Below are 17500 nucleotides of genomic sequence, written 5' to 3' on the forward strand. Positions count from 1 at the left end.
TTTTCTCCATTCTGTCACCGATGGAGTTTCGGTTCCTTGCCGCTGTCGCCTCTGGCTTGCTTAGTTGGGGTCACTTCATCTACAGCGATATCGTTGACTTGATTGCAAATAAATGCACAGACACTATTTAACTGAACAGAGATGACATCACTGAATCCAATGATGAACTGCCTTTAACTATCATTTTTGCATTATTGACACTGTTTTCCTAATGAATGTTGTTCAGTTGCTTTGACGCAATGTATTTTGTTTAAAGCGCTATATAAATAAAGGTGACTTTGACTTTGACACACACACTCACACACACACACACACACACACACACACACACACACACAAACACACAGTTATTAGTTGAGAATATGATCTGCTTCAGGTTGTGATTGTGTGTTTTCAGCCATCGTTGACGCTCTTTCTGATCCAAAGAAGTTCCTCACCATCGCAGAGAAACGCGCCGACCAGATGCGAGCTCTCGGGATTGAAACGGTTAGTGTTGAGTCACTGTGTGACACTGTGTGTGTGTGTGTGTGTGTGTGTGTGTGTGTGCTCTTGTTTTTGTGTCATATCAGGACACAACTCTGTATAATTACATGGGTATGACACAGGTATTACAAGGAGAGGGTGACTTATGAGGACATAACCCATGTCCCCATTTTTCAAAACGCTTATAAATCATACAGAATGAGTTAAAAACCATTATGGGATGAACCCACTTTTCACAAAAACAAGTGTGTGTGTGTGTGTGTGTGTGTGTGTGTGTGTGTGTGTGTGTGTGTGTGAGTTTGTGTGTGAGTTTGTGTGTGTGAGTGTGAGTGTGTGTGTGTGTGTGAGTGTGTGTGTGTGAGTGTGTGTGTGAGTGTGTGTGTGAGTGTGTGTGTGTGTGTGTGTGTGTGTGTGTGTGTGTGTGAGTGTGTGTGTGAGTGTTTGTGTGTGTGTGTGTGTGTGTGTGTGTCCTGACATGTGTTTGTTTTGGCGGTGCAGAGTGACATTGCAGACGTTCCCAATGAAAACTGCAAGAGCGATAAGAAGGGAAAAGTGAATCAGGTGAAGACTAATGTGTCGCCGCAGAGCAGCTCCGAGGTGAACGCCACACAGAACAACGCCAGCGAGAGCAAACGGGGTGAGACACACACACACACACACACGATCACAATATAACACAAAACTAGAGACAATTTGGATATTAAAAATTAGTTCATGAAGGTTACGAATAATTCAGCAAGTATGACGATACAGTTTGCACCATTGAAGTAGTTTGTTTCTTCTGTTTCCAGATAATTCTGCCATTTTGAATCACGTGAACATTGAAGATTTGAAGCAGATGAAGGTAACCCATTCATATACACAGTTTGGGATTATTTTGCACCAGTGCTGGTGATGAAACACTGCACCATTGGGTTCTTGTCGCTATGTCAATAATCAAAACATAAAGTCTGATTTATTATTGTTAGTTTGTTCAGGATTCACTGATTCTTTTTGATTTCTGCATTTCACTCTTTGTACTGTCGCTGTTTGTACAGTGTTTTTTTTTTTTTTTTCTAATCTTTTTTCTCTAGACCTTCATTAAACAGATGAAGAAGCAGCAGAAGGAACTGAACACGCTAAAGAAACGACACGCTAAGGTCAGTGACACTGTCAGACCATCGTTGGAGTGCTGTTTAATTCTGGAAGGATTCTTGGCGGCTGACAAATTGATGAATGTGTCCTCTGCTCACAGGAACACAACGCCATGCAGAAATCACACTGCACGCAGGTGGACAAACTGGTGGCTCAGCACGACAAGGAGAAGTTCACGCTGGAGAAGCTGCTGGAGAAAGCCATCAAGAAGAGAGGGTGAGTGAAGCATGATGGGAAACATGAGCTGCATCATCTCAGTCTTTCAGTCCTGATATTATTGCTCTCCATTTTAGTGAAAACAACTGCTCCGAGTTAAAGAAGGAGACAGCCATAAAGGTCGAGATGCTCACCACAGACCATAAAGAAAAGGTATGGAAGAAAATCCCATCATGCTTTGTGTCTTATAACTTCCTTGCCCGTGGAGCATTTGGCCATTTAACACACAACAATGACATAAACACATGCTCTGTTCTGACAGGCTTTAGCACCTTTGCAGGAATCAGTATAAGAATAAGCTTGGTTTGTTTACATGAACTAATTTTCATAAATAATTCTGAACTGATCTCAGTTTTTGAAAATTCTGTTTATATGAAGCCTAAACTTTAGAGTCTTATTCACATGTTCGTTTTCAAGTGCATTACCTGAATTCTGAACAAAACTTCAGCGCATGCAAAACCACTGTGAAAATGTCACTGGAACTCCTGCCTAACAGGAAAAATTACTTTTGATTTATCATATTTGATTGGCAATTAATCAAATCCTAAATGTTGCAGATATTTCTAGTTATGCATCAGTCTAGATTCTGTGCTTTAGATCTTTCTGAAGACACTTGAAGTCATGATTGACCGCTGATTTACTGATGGACACTTAAGTTGTCTGTGTTTGAATGGTTTTTATTCATAACAGTGTTTGTCAGCAAATGTGTCTATTGTGCTGGTGTTTCTTCCTGTCAGGTGAAGGACATGGTGGCGCAGCACACTAAAGAGTGGTCAGAGATGATCAACTGTCACAGCACAGAGGAACAGGAAATGAAGGACGCCCATGTGACACAGCAGTGTGAGCTCCTCAAGAAGCTGCTGGCCAGCGTTCAGGAGCAGCAGACACTGCAGCTCAAGCTCATCCACGAGCGGTGAGAGACACGACCCACACGTGTGTTCACTGTATGCTAAACTATCATCACTACTGTCTCCATCATCACTATCTTCACTACCATCACTGTCATCACTATCTTCACTATCATCACTATCATTACTACCGTCACTATCATCACTACCGTAACTATCATCACTGTCATCACTATCTTCACTATCATCACTACCGTCACTATCGTCACTATAATCACTATAATCACTATAATCACTATCATCACTGTCATCACTATCTTCACTACCGTCACTACCGTCACTATCATCACTATCGTCACTATAATCACTATCATCACTGTCGTCACTATCTTCACTATCATCAGTCATCACTATCTTCATTATCATCACTGTCATCACTATCTTCATTATCAGCACTGTCATCACTATTTTCACTATCATCACTACCGTCACTATCATCACTACCGTAACTATCATCACTGTCATCACTATCTTCACTATCATCATTGTCATCACTATCTTCAATATCATCACTATCGTCACTGTCATCACTATCATCAGTCATCACTATCTTCATTATCATTACTGTCATCACTATCTTCATTATCATCACTGTCATCACTATCATCACTACCGTCACTGTCATCACTATCTTCACTGTCATCACTATCATCAGTCATCACTATCTTCATTATCATCACTGTCATCACTTTTCTCACTATCATCACTGTCATCACTATCATCAGTCATCACTATCTTCATTATCATCAGTCATCACTATTTTCATATCATCACTGTCATCACTATCTTCACTATCTTCATTATCATCACTGTCGTCACTATCATCACTGTCATCACTGTCGTCACTATCTTCATTATCATCACTACCGTCACTATCATCACTGTCATCACTATCTTCATTATCATCACTGTAATCACTATCATCACTACCGTCACTATCATCACTGTCATCACTATCTTCACTATCATCACTGTCATCACTATCTTCACTATCATCACTGTCATCACTGTCATCACTATCTTCATTATCATCACTGTAATCACTATCATCACTACCGTCACTATCATCACTATCTTCAATATCATCACTATCGTCACTGTCATCACTATCATCAGTCATCACTATCTTCATTATCATTACTGTCATCACTATCTTCATTATCATCACTGTCATCACTATCATCACTACCGTCACTGTCATCACTATCTTCACTGTCATCACTATCATCAGTCATCACTATCTTCATTATCATCACTGTCATCACTATTCTCACTATCATCACTGTCATCACTATCATCAGTCATCACTATCTTCATTATCATCAGTCATCACTATTTTCATATCATCACTGTCATCACTATCTTCACTATCTTCATTATCATCACTGTCGTCACTATCTTCATTATCATCACTACCGTCACTATCATCACTGTCATCACTATCTTCATTATCATCACTGTAATCACTATCATCACTACCGTCACTATCATCACTGTCATCACTGTCATCACTATCTTCACTATCATCACTGTCATCACTGTCTTCACTATCTTCACTATCATCACTGTCATCACTATCTTCATTATCATCACTGTAATCACTATCATCACTACCGTCACTATCATCACTGTCATCACTGTCATCACTATCTTCACTATCATCACTGTCATCACTGTCATCACTATCTTCACTATCATCACTGTCATCACTGTCATCACTATCTTCATTATCATCACTGTCGTCACTATCTTCATTATCATCACTACCGTCACTATCATCACTGTCATCACTATCTTCATTATCATCACTGTAATCACTATCATCACTACCGTCACTATCATCACTATCATCACTGTCATCACTATCTTCACTATCATCACTGTCATCACTATCTTCACTATCATCACTGTAATCACTATCATCACTACCGTCACTATCATCACTATCATCACTGTCATCACTGTCATCCCTATCATCACTACCGTCACTGTCATCACTGTCATCCCTATCATCACTACCGTCACTGTCATCACTGTCTTCACTATCATCAAGGCAAGGCAAGGCAAGGCAAGGCAAGGCAAGGCAAGGCAAGTTTATTTATATAGCACATTTTGTACACAATGGTAATTCAAAGTGCTTTACATAAAAGAAAGTAAAATAATCATGAAGAAAAATAATAACAAAAATAAAACAAGCTATTTTAAAACTTTTAAAATGATTAAAACATTTACTTAAAATGAATTTAAAAACAGTTAGAAAATGATTTTACATAAAAAAAAACTGTGAAAATATAGTGCAATCATCAATGGTCATCACTATCATCACTGTCTTAACTATCATCACTATCATCACTACCGTCACTGTCATCACTACCATTACTATCATCACTGTTATCACTATCTTCACTGTTATCGCTATCTTCACTGTTATCGCTATCTTCACTGTTATCACTATCTTCACAGTTATCACTATCCTTACTATCATTACTACCGTCACTATCATTACTGTTATCACTGTCATCACTGTTATCACTGTCATCACTATCTTCACTATCATCACTACCGTCACTGTCATCACTATCTTCAGTAGTGTCAATATCGTCACTGTTATCCCTGTCATCACTATCATTACTACCGTCACTATCATTACTGTTATCACTGTCATCACTGTCATCACTGTCATCACTGTTATCACTGTCATCATTATATTCACTATCATCACTACCGTCACTGTCAACACTATCATCACTGTTATCCCTGTCATCACTATCATTACTACCATCACTATCATCACTGTTATTACTGTCAACAATATCTTCACTCATCACTGTCATCACTATATTCACTATCATCACTAACGTCACTGTCAACACTATCTTCAGTAGTGTCAATATCGTCACTGTTATCCCTGTCATCACTATCATTACTACCGTCACTATCATTACTGTTATCACTGTCATCACTGTCATCACTGTTATCACTGTCATCATTATATTCACTATCATCACTACCGTCACTGTCAACACTATCATCACTACCATCACTGTTATCCCTGTCATCACTATCATTACTACCATCACTATCATCACTGTTATCACTTTCATCACTATCGTCACTAATTCCACAACCATCACTATTGTCACTAGATTATCATCACTGTAATCACTACCATTATAGTCATAACCATCAGTATACCACTACCATCAGTATAATCGCTTCCATCACTATCATCATTACATCACTATCATCACTGCCATCAGTATCATCACTATCATCATTACCATTCATTTCCTAGGTATAATAAGCTCTAAAATATTATCAGCACATTGCACTTATATTTGAAGTAGTGAATTTGCAAAAATTGGTCCTGCACAGTTGTGTCAAAAGTATTGACATTAATTACTCAAGTAGAAGTATAGATACTAGGGTTTAAAAAGACTTTTGTATAAGTTGAAGTATCAACTCAAGCTTTTTTAAAGTGTAAAAGTACTGGTTTAAAAAACTACTTAAAGTATAAAAGTAAAAGTAATGTAAGGGAAAAAATGCCATTAAGAACAAAAGCTTAGGCCACGCCATAGGGGCCTATTGTGCACTACCTCACCTCCTCAAAAATACATTTTTCTAAAGATCATAGGCCATAATGACTATAATGTTATATTAAAATGTTAATGTTGAAAAATTTGGGATGCGCTAGGCTACCTGTTTCAGCCCCATATAAGCCCATTGAAAATGAACGCACTTTAGTACAATGCAAATACATTAAAGAACTAGAGATATGATGACCAGTTGCCTATAAGTATTGTTATGGTGCAAAAGTCAAACTTCAGAGGCATGTCATCAATAACCTTTAATGGAATGTAAATGTACATCCAAGCTTAGCTGCAGGAATCTGCGAGGGCAATGGACAAGAACATTGGTGTACCCAGGGCAGGCTTAGTAACAATTACCCTTGTATGGTTGTCTATTTACAATAAACATTAGTGCTGTCAAAATGAATGATTAATCCAAGTGATTAATCAAAAACTAAAAATGAAAAATAACTCATATTCCTGATACCTTCTTGATTGATAGCTTCCTGTATTCGCTACATCTTCTATGTCCAGTTTGGGTGGGGGGGTGGGGGGGGGTAACGAGTTACAAAGTTGGTATAGCCTAGTTATCACAACATTGTCAATCGCATCGTCAATCGCAAACAATAATTTATTCGTACGTCTCACTACCGAACTACCTACAGTAGCTTAATTTGTGGAGGACGAAGAGAAAGCACCCATTTGGTAAATGAGCCATTGAGAAATAATAAAAATTTTAAATAGGGTCCAGTGCCATTTCGATACTTTTAAAACATTAGCGGTGCCTAAACGTTGCCTAAACGTTGCCTGAACAGATAGATTAAGAGCCACAAAAAAAAACTATGGATAACATTAAAGAACATTACAAATATTTAAAATAAATCCATAGCTTTCAACTTGGATGCTCTCATTTCCCTAGTTGTGCTTCCCTTAATCTAAGGCTAATAAATGTATTTCACAATCTGGGTCATGATTTAACACAAAACCACACATAATGTTTCTACTGTATCTCTGTCACTCACTCTGATATTTTGTTAAGATGAGTGCTGTCTGTCACTGTCTTTAATCAGTTCTGTGAATTAATGTATGCTCATTCTTTATAAAGTAGCAACAATGTCGTTTGTAAAGTACAGTACTGTGCAAAAGTCTTAGGCACATTAGTATTTTCACCCCAAAAAAGGGTTTTAATTCAGTTATTTATATCTTTTGCTGTAGTGTGTCAGTAGGAAATATCAGTTTGCCGTTAATTTTAATAATAATCTATTGCGATTTTGAATGCACAAGCAGTCTGACAACGGCAAAATGAATGTTTGGAAATGTAAACTGATATTTTATACTGACACACTACAGCAAAATATATAAATAACTGACCGAACACCATTCTTTTAAGTGAAAATACTAACGTGCCTAAGACTTCAGTGCCTAAGGCAGGTGCGATGGATCGCGTACAAACCAATAGGGTGTCGGAATGGTATATGTTTATACTTCTTATCCAACCACAATCAAATTCACTCCATCCGGATGGCGCGATTTATCTGGATAGGATTTTTTTTTTTTGAATGATGACAAGCCGGAATGAAATAGCAGTAATGAAGCTATTTTCAAAATGTAAGGAGTAGAAAGTACAGATACTTGCGTGAAAATGTAAGGAGTAGAAGTAAAAAGTCGGCTGAAAAATAATTACTCAAGTAAAGTATAGATACCCCAAATTTCTACTTAAGTAATGTAACGAAGTATTTGTACTTCATTACTTGACACCTCTGGTCCTGAAGCAATTTGAAAATCTGTGAATGGAATCAACTGTTTGTATTGTTTGTTCATGATGTGATGAGCAGTGAGTGTAAGCGTGTGTTATGGTTGAGCGTAGTGTGCTTATATGTGCGGAATCTGATTAACACACGAAACTCATATGGATATATTCATCTGGGCCAGTGTTCTCCTCTTTATAATGCTGATGTGGAGTCTCATTAGGATGGAGAGACGAGGCCGGCTGCCATAATTAACAGGCATTAATGTTGCACGAGTCTCTGTAAGTTCAGGAGAAGAGCAACCCGTCTATTCAGCTCAAGAGTCTTTATTAATTACACTGATAATTCCCCTTGTGTGAACCCCTTCTCCATTTGCCCGTGACCACTGAGCATGATGTTTCATATTCATCACTAATTTTCTAGATTGTGTTCTGAACATGTCTGTATTGTGATCGATGGACAGGCAAAGCAAAGAGATGAAGGCCAACCAGGCGAAGACGTCGATGGAGAACAGCAAAGCCATCAACCAGGACAAGAGCATCAAAAACAAGGCAGAGCGCGAGAGGTGCGGCACGACACACGGACGGCGCAGTGTGATTAATAAATCGTGGTCTGTCACAGTTTAATGGGTTTGTGTGTTTGTGTTGAAGGAGAGTTCGGGAGCTGAACAGCAGCAACACCAAAAAGTTCCTGGAGGAGAGAAAAAGGGTTAGTTGATGGTCTTTAGTCTTAGTTGATGCTTATGGCTCTGTTCTGTGAGCAGTATAAATGCATTTGTCACAAGACGATTTTGTATTCAAGTTGCTGTACAATTAATCTAAGGATTTAACACAATCCCAAAATCAAAAGACATTTTTATGAAACCTACCTACATTCAAGTGTTGATAAAAAACAATGCTTGAAGCTAGATTAAAACATTCTTCTTGTTTGAAAGTAGAGGGCCTGATCTTTATTTTGATGTATGTTCAGATATTCATACAATAAAATATTCTGGGGGCAATTTTAGTAAAAATCTGCAAAAACAGGCCTAACCCCTAACCTAACCCTTCAAAAACTCTGTCTGGGAAAGAGTTAATAAGTCTTAGTTCACCCTTCCATGGATTAAGGCCTAAAACATCTTAAATCAGAGCAGAAAGTCTGAAATTCATGACGTGAATTTCTAAAACATCTAAATATCTTTAAATCAAGACACATGATGGAAAAGCAAGTATGTTTTCTCATATGTCCAATCTGTTTCCTCAGTAAATGTATCTTAGTTTGAGGGTCTTTAGACATCAAGACTCAATTACTGAGGAAGAGCATCCGTTTCTTGCAGCTAGATCAGAAGGTTCAGTAAAAGTTATTTCCATACTCAGAGGTATTGTTTTTGTGAAATAATTTTAATTAAAATGCATATCTGTAGGATATCTTAAGATACTGAAGCCTATTTCTTGAGATTAGGAGTTTCTGCAGCAATGTGTTTACAAGATTTTTTATTTTTTTTTAAATTCATTTTAAAAGTCTGAGACTAAAATGATGCTGTAGTCAAGTCACATTTATTTCTACAGTGCTTTATACATTGCAGATTGTTTCAACGCAGCTTCACAGAGATAAACAGTAAATTAACCGTTGCAGAGTTATTGGGATTCTCTGTATATAAACTGCTCGTGATGTTCCTCACTTGTGAAAGGCTTCAGAAGAAAGCATCTGTTAAATGATTGTAAAGGTAGTAGCTCTCACTGATGTGCATGAGGAACATGAATCGTGTGAAGATGATGAAGATGATGTTGTTCTTCCTCAGCTGGCCATGAAGCAGGCGAAGGAGCTGGAGCAGCTGCAGAAATCCCAGCGAGAGCAGCTGGACAAACTGGAGAAGTTCAACGAGCAGGTGAAAGCTCAGGTCGCTCACAGACACGGGGGTTCAGAAGAGCGCCGCCCTCTCGATTTCATTTGATTTTTAGTTTCTGTCCTCCATTACTCATATTCCCTACACGTGACGTCTGAAGCCATTCCTTAAATATGATTTGCCTTTTCTTTGAACAGCTTTTGAAATCCCATCATGCAAACAGTCAGACTCAAGGTAGGCTCACGCATTGCTCTCCTCTTTCTTCAGTTTTCTCCATCTGTCTCCTCTCTGTCTGATTGAGATTTACTCATGGTGAAGGAACTTATTAAACATTGCCAATTCCACTGCACATTTATACAGGTATCAGATATTAGAGACTCTCGGGATCTAAAAAAATATGGTTTTTATTCCTGTAAATATCAAGACCACGGGGGTGCAGTAATCAGTGTATGGTTGAACACTGTAAAAACACAAGACTTCTGCAGTAAACCTGCCCCGCCCATTGGACAACTCGCCCAATCATCACAGAGAAGCCAGACAGCAGTCGACCAGTCATTGAACTCATGCTTCTGGCGTAGACGGGACTCTACAGTACATATATATATATATATATTTTCATTTGACACAAAAACCTTTTCTAATAGTAATCTTTTGGAGGTATTTTCACAGCCACATGTAATTTGCGATCTGAACACCACAATGTTTTAGGACGGAAATCGTGAACATAAAACTGATTCTGATTCCACTACTTGATGATTGCACTAATGAATATTTTAGTAATTACACTGATTTAGTTTGATGTTGAACATGATAAAGTAACAGTCCGTGGTTGAGAGTCAAAAACCATTCAGAAATGTTCAGAGAGTGAACGAATCATTAGATTGATTCAGTGAGTCATCAGATGATTCAGTTGACTGTGTTCTTCCTGTCATGTGACACATACACGCCTCCTTCTTCCTTCCACAACATCCTTTGATTTGAGAGACGAGAGTTTTTCTAAGATTTCTTTTCTGCTTTTTATAAATTTGCTGAATAAAGAAAAGAAATATACTGGGGCTGTACGATGACGGTTAAACTATGAATCACGGTTATTTTTCAAAAAAAGTATATAATCATATAAAGTATATAAATGTTTTCCTTTTCATTTTTTTCATTTCATCTGAATTATTGCACTCTCACATAAGCACAAATCAAGCACGCATCAGCGGGGACGGTCAGTGAAAGAGAACAGACTAAAACAACACACGACTGCAAAGTCAGCTCTGAGAAAAATCAGCAAGAAACACTGCATCTTTTCTCTTCTTAATCACAATAACTATATTAATAATCGCAATATAGCTTTTTTTATTATAAATTAGAACAGATGCAAAATAACCCAGTAGAACCAACATACATTTAGCAAATAATGCATTACCTTTTTTTATTTTACATAAAAAAAAAGCATTCAAGAAAAACAATTAATCAACTGTAAAAATCACTTTAGTGTGTCTATTACAAATGAATTGATTATTAAAACTACAAAAGCAGTTCAATCAAGTGCAGCGAGAGATGTCCTCTTTTCTTTTATTGCTGATATTCTCAGACATACTGTAACAAACGGATCTAATATAATCTTACACACCCCACAATAGATCCAGAACATTCACTTAAGACACAACAGACTACGTTTGCTTGAACTTAAAGACTGTAATTCTGTGTATGTTTATCAGGATTGCACGCAGTCAGTACTCCTCTCAGAAAACACACATATAAAGATCATTTTCAATGTTTAATTACTCTTTGAGAGCATTGGGATCACTAGACTAGTGCTTAAAGAACCCAGCATTGTGAAAACCTCCACATTTTTCACTTTTTTTCCCTTGTAGCTCAAAATCAGCCCATGCGCATTCACACTCATTCCAGCGCAATATGAACAGCATTTTAAATCATGAATAGGAAACTCTAAAGATGAATGAATGCTCTGTCAATCTGCTGTGATTCTCCAGGCCAAAGACATGCAGAAGATGGTGAAGCTGGAGGAGGACATGGACCGCAGACCAGCCACGGTGGTGTAAGCGCTCCATCCGTCAGCTGAGTCTTCATCTGTGCTCCTGAACCCCTGCAGCTGTAAACCCCGCCCATTCTCCCTACCTCAGCTCTAGCCCCGCCCACCGTTGTTAACTCCTCCTCTGCAGCGGCATCCAGCCAATCCAGCTCTTACTGTAGCTCCGCCCACACTGCTCAGACCAGCTCCTGAGGAGGCGGTGAACACACGATTTTATACACCACCACCATCATCTTCATCATCATCTTCATCATCAGCAGTGCTGCAGCCACTATGGGCCGACAACTCAGAAGTGTTCTTTATGAACTTCTCAAGTCGTATCTTAACTGAGCTAGTTAACCGTAGCGGAGTCAGGCGAACACACGAAGAATCTGATTAGTTTGTAACACCGTGTTTCTCCCGTCCTGAGCACTTTCTGTGTGTTAGGATGTCAAGGATCTTTGACGATGTAGCAGAGCTCTAGCTTTCCTCTGAACATGATGAATGTAGACGCGTCTGGCAGCCAGATCACACCAGTGTCTGTTCCTGTACTGTGTTTTTAAGATCGTTTTACCCGAGTGTTGTTTTATTTGAGAGGTTTTGTGATGATGAATGAGTTTGTGAATCGCTGGTGCTGTTCTCCTGAGAATCCTCTTCACACGGATCTGGAAGAACGTGACGCATCGACCCAAACCATTTGCTTTCTCTGACACGACACTGAACTTCGGTTGCACTTGTGTTCGTGTTCTTTTATTTTTAGGTGTATTCTGTTGGTACTTGTTTTAAGAGAGGTGCGCTGCAGAAGAAATGATGTTCTTAGGCACTTTTTTCTTGTTTCAACCAGTAAGAATATCTAAACAGCAAAACATAAATTAAAATGACAATCAAAAATATATTAAGTCTTGTTTTCTGAAAACTGTATCAAAATGAAGTGTGTGAAGACAAGAAAGAAATATCCCAACAGGCAGTCCATGGGCAGATTTTTGTTCTTGTTTTAAACTTAAATTTGCTTCATTTTGACAGATTATTCAGAAAACAAGACTTCTTATCTTGTGTCATTCTGCATCTCCAGTAAATGAATCCTGATTTAAGGATGTTTAGATCTTTGTTCTGCAAAACAAGACAAAAACACTCATTGTTTGAGGGCTTTTGAGATCATGTTATTGGTTGTTGTTTTTCTTCTTCTTTTCTTTGCATCATGTTTTCAAGTGTTTGGCGGTGAACACATATCTGGTGTCAAAGCAAAGTGCTTTAAATCTCCATCGCTTACAAAATGTGCCACTATATGTCAGGTAGAACGTTTAAATGATTTTACATGATAAATGCCAAAATAAGGGGTTATTTATATAAAGATGCAGATATAAATATATTATAGTGAGTAGTTTAAGTTTCTTAGAAGCTGTTTGCACTAGCTGAATGTTTTCTGTTGTGCGACCTCCACGTAGACCTTTGCTCTAATATTATAGTTTGCGGAAAAGCAGATTATTTTTGCAGAACTGTCGCGCTCTGAATTTCATCTGTTTTTTATTCCTTTGTCTTCTGAGTGTTCTGTAGCTTCTCAATGGATCATGCTGTAAGTGCTTTTGTATTTATAAATATATATATCGTATTTGTCAAACTTCTAGCAATGAAAAAACTCAAAAATACTGTTGTTATCCTGCTACTTTCATACTGTTTTATAGTATGTGTCCCAATAAACTCTCCCAGGTGTTAAATGAAAACCGTTACAGGTGTTTATTGTCCTAACCCAGCAAATGTCAGATGTGTAAAACACCCCTCACAAAAATTAACCATGGTTTTATTATAGTAAAAGTGTTGTAACCATGTTTTTTTGTGTGTGTGTGTGTGTGTGTGTGTATCAATTACCTTTTGTAGGGGAGACACTTTTTTGACTTTCTCAGTTTGTGCAAATCCACGAGGGGTTCAGTAAATAATTTTTTATCCACATTAATTTCACACTTGTCTAGTACAAATATGTTGCTTTGTTTATTACAGTGATACATTTTTCTTTATTTACCATAAAAGAATTGTAGTGAAATGTGACAACATGCCCCGTAGGTGGAGTACATTGTAACATCTGAGGGACACATTGTAACTACCACATGACAGCTTCAGATCTTTGCAGCCATGTTTGAGATGGCCCTGATCACAACACAGCCATACAGTAAACTTTATAACAATATGAGGCTAAATAGATGAAGAAACGTTTAGAAACACAGATACACTCCCCTCCCTCCACACACAGCTTTCACAGAACACAAGACATAAACCAGACAAAATGCTGTACATTTATTGAAACAATAATTTTTTGAACATTAAACATCCACTGTCAGTCTCTATTCACCCGTTTCTTGGGGTTTCTCATTAAGATTCAGAAAAGTCAGTAGTGTACATTACATCGCTAATGTCATTTAATAGTGTAGTTCTAGTAACAGTGGCCCTGTTTAAACTTGGTTAATATGCATATGGTCGATCGGATCACAAGTGGACAATGGAGACACTCTTCTGTCCAGATTACCCCAAAACTTTTGATCCGATCGACCAAGATGCCTCTTAATACCAAGGATAACCAAAGTTATGATGTTCCCCATCTGCACAACTGGAATTTGAAACAAGTTTGTGTCTTCTGCTAGTTAACAAAGCATTAAAGAACTATCTAAACTGACAACTAAAAGAGCAGATTCGTCTCATTTTAAATTATTACTAAAAACTGAGATGAAAAATTTGCTACGTTAAAGTAAATGTACAGCAATATCTTCAAAAGATTAGTTTGAATTTTGGCACACTTTTTTCTCTACAGTGTTGATATGGCATCTAGTAAATATTGTACATTTTTTTATTCTAACATGAGTGGAAATATTTAATCCATGTGTGTTACAACTAACCTCACATTACTTTGTGCCCGTGCACCACTACATCCACAGTTTTACTACAAATACCATGGTTAAACTGTAGTAAACCATGGTTAATTGTCATAAGAGATGTCAGTGGTCTTCTCTGTAGTAGTTTGTAGGTCGAGAGTGTGTAGATGGCAAAAACCCAGTCAAGTCACCGCTATTTATTCAGTGCTTTTTGCAACGCAGACTGTCAAAGCAGCTTTACAGGATCTACAGCACTGTCACTGAAAGTAATGTGTGCAAGGCTGCAAATGTGTGATTTAGCCATGAAGAAGACAGCCGCAGGTGTCTTGAGTTGTCTCAGTCTCTCCAGCACAAAGAACAGCAGTGTTCAGTCAATATCTGGCACATGTCTTCATGCGGTTCAGTCGGCGTGTGTCTCTGAAGCCCTTATTAAAATCAGCACATTAACACATGAACAATAAAGTATGATAATGAGACTCACGTTGTCGTGGAAACTCCGAAGCGCAGCAGTATAAAGCAGATCTCCATCAGCCTCAATCAGGAAACATGCTCAAACCCTCAGACAAGTGCGGCTCCAAAACCGACCGCAGAATTCTTAGACGCTCCGGATGGGAAAATCATGGACTCTGAGAGCGAAGGGGCGCAGACGCCTCTCATCTCTGCCGTGTTTCTCCAGGACTCGGGTGCGAGATGCAGAGGGGTGCGATATGAATCTCCCGGATGAGAGCGGACGCACGCCGCTGAGCTACACCTGTGAGATGGGACACCTGGATGCAGAGAAGATCTTGGTGAAGAGCGGCGCTGATCCCGAGGCTGCGGACGCCTGGGGAAACACTGCACTCATGTACGCTGCTGCGGCCGGACAATCAGCCCTCGTGGAGTTCCTGGTGTGGGCTTTCAAAAGACTGAGTCTCCAGATCGACCGGCAAAACAAGGTGTGCAACTCTGTGGTGGAGGTGGCCAGGTATCTCAGACACAAGGACTGCTTGCAGGCGCAGCGGAGTCACTCCAGGAGAGTTCACGATGATGATGAAGATGCACTCGCTGAGAAACTCTCCACAGTGAACATCAGCGAAGCTAAAGACGAGGAGAAGCCTCTTCAGATCCATGCATTTGAAGACGGGACTCGACTTCCCATCTGTTTAGCCTGTAAACGATCCATCAGTTTGCGGAAGAGAATCCAGTCGATGGACTCCATTGAGGAATGCGAGAGGGAAGGTGATGCTTCATCATCACAAGGCCGGATGCTCTCTGGTGTTTTCACTCCAGAACCTCCTCAGAAACACCGAGAGCATCGATGCCCCAACAATCACCTGCCTCCGGTGTTTAACTCACCCAGAGGCTCCACAACGCCCTCGAGTTGTGCACCTGCTTCTGGTCCTCTTGGCATTTTATTCACTCCTTACACCAAAAGCACCAAAGAGGAGCTTGAGAAAGCCAAGAAGCTGGTGTTTGACGCGCCCGTCAGAAGACTGGACGACTGTTACTATGAGAAGAGGTGTAGTTTGCCGACTAGCACTGCTCCGGAGCGCCTCAAGCTGTTACACAAAAGCAAAGCCGGGTTTGAGCATGGATCCAGATCTCGGAGCACCCTTCAGCTGTTGAGGAGATTCACCTTTCCAGAGTTGAAGAGGAGCAGCAGAGAGGCTCCAGAAGCACCCGGACGCTGCATCCCAAGATCAGAGACCTTCCCCTGGGAAACAAACACTCTCGGGTCGGGAGCAAGCCGAGCAGCGACAGCATCAGTGCGGTCACGTGTGAGTTTCAGTTTAAAGCTGCTCCTGATGTCTGAGGAGCGAGGAGAGACTGAACCATCTGTGAGGAGCACTAATCTACTAACTAGGAGCACTAACCAACTAACTAGTGCTGTGCCAACGAACAGCATAAGAGCTAGGAATCAATCACTCATGTAGTTTCATTTCATTTATTCATTTAGCAGACACTTTTATACAAAGCATTTATCACAATGGTATGTTGTTACGGTCAAACCAAACATTCTTCAGACAGCAGATATTATTTTTGATAATTTTGTACTAGTGGGTGCAGGACACTATAGTTCATTTATGTAAATGAAGATAGCAAAATAATGAACTGTGACATATTATATACAAAAATTATTCATACAGTGAACTACCAGTAAAAATTGTGAGCTATAAATTTAGACATTTTGTGATATTTTTGCACCACAGACTGAACAAAATGATATAAAATAGGATAAATAGGATGCCAAATAAGAACAAAAACTCGTAGTATAGAGACGCAAAAATGGACGAATATTCTGTGATAATGTGAGAAATGTTGATGCTGTCTGAATAAATTTGGGTTTGACTATGTTTCTATGTGTCTATGTTTCTGCAGCTTTAGAAGGACTAGAAGACTTTTTTCGGGTTTACCTGTCTTGTTGTTTCAAAAATTATGATTCCTTTTTTATTATTATTATTACATGTATTTTTATATATGTTCTGCCAGTGTTTTGCATACTACTCAATTATTTTAGGGCAGACTGGGGCTAGTTATCACAGTGGGCTTTTTTTTCTTTTCTTTTTTTTTTTTTTGTCAATTTCTGGTTTAGACAGAAGTCTACAAAAAAGGCTATTGAATATTTCCATTGTTATCGACTAGGGTTTTTGCTCCTCCTCCTGTCACGCTCTACGGGGTAAGTTGTCACAGTGAAAACCTGACTCTAAATCCACAGACTCTTGAATATTCAAACACTAAATTATGAAATAATGA

General features: G+C 38.9%; 1 protein-coding gene across 1 annotated transcript in view; it reads left to right on the plus strand.

The window, feature by feature from the left end:
- The window catches only part of LOC132107374 (1-phosphatidylinositol 4,5-bisphosphate phosphodiesterase beta-4-like), a 25408-nt gene extending 11781 nt beyond the window's left edge, over positions 1-13627 (plus strand). The window contains exons 8-18 of the mRNA XM_059513598.1: positions 398-486; positions 982-1120; positions 1275-1327; positions 1557-1622; positions 1718-1833; positions 1911-1986; positions 2571-2746; positions 8522-8623; positions 8709-8766; positions 9839-9925; positions 11869-13627. Coding sequence (XP_059369581.1) covers positions 398-486; positions 982-1120; positions 1275-1327; positions 1557-1622; positions 1718-1833; positions 1911-1986; positions 2571-2746; positions 8522-8623; positions 8709-8766; positions 9839-9925; positions 11869-11937 — 1031 coding nt within the window. The 3' untranslated portion in view covers positions 11938-13627. The remainder of the gene's footprint in view (positions 1-397; positions 487-981; positions 1121-1274; positions 1328-1556; positions 1623-1717; positions 1834-1910; positions 1987-2570; positions 2747-8521; positions 8624-8708; positions 8767-9838; positions 9926-11868) is intronic.
- Positions 13628-17500: the final 3873 nt, after the last annotated feature.

This window comes from Carassius carassius, chromosome 27, assembly GCF_963082965.1.
Source record: "Carassius carassius chromosome 27, fCarCar2.1, whole genome shotgun sequence".
Classification (NCBI taxonomy): Eukaryota; Metazoa; Chordata; class Actinopteri; order Cypriniformes; family Cyprinidae; genus Carassius; species Carassius carassius.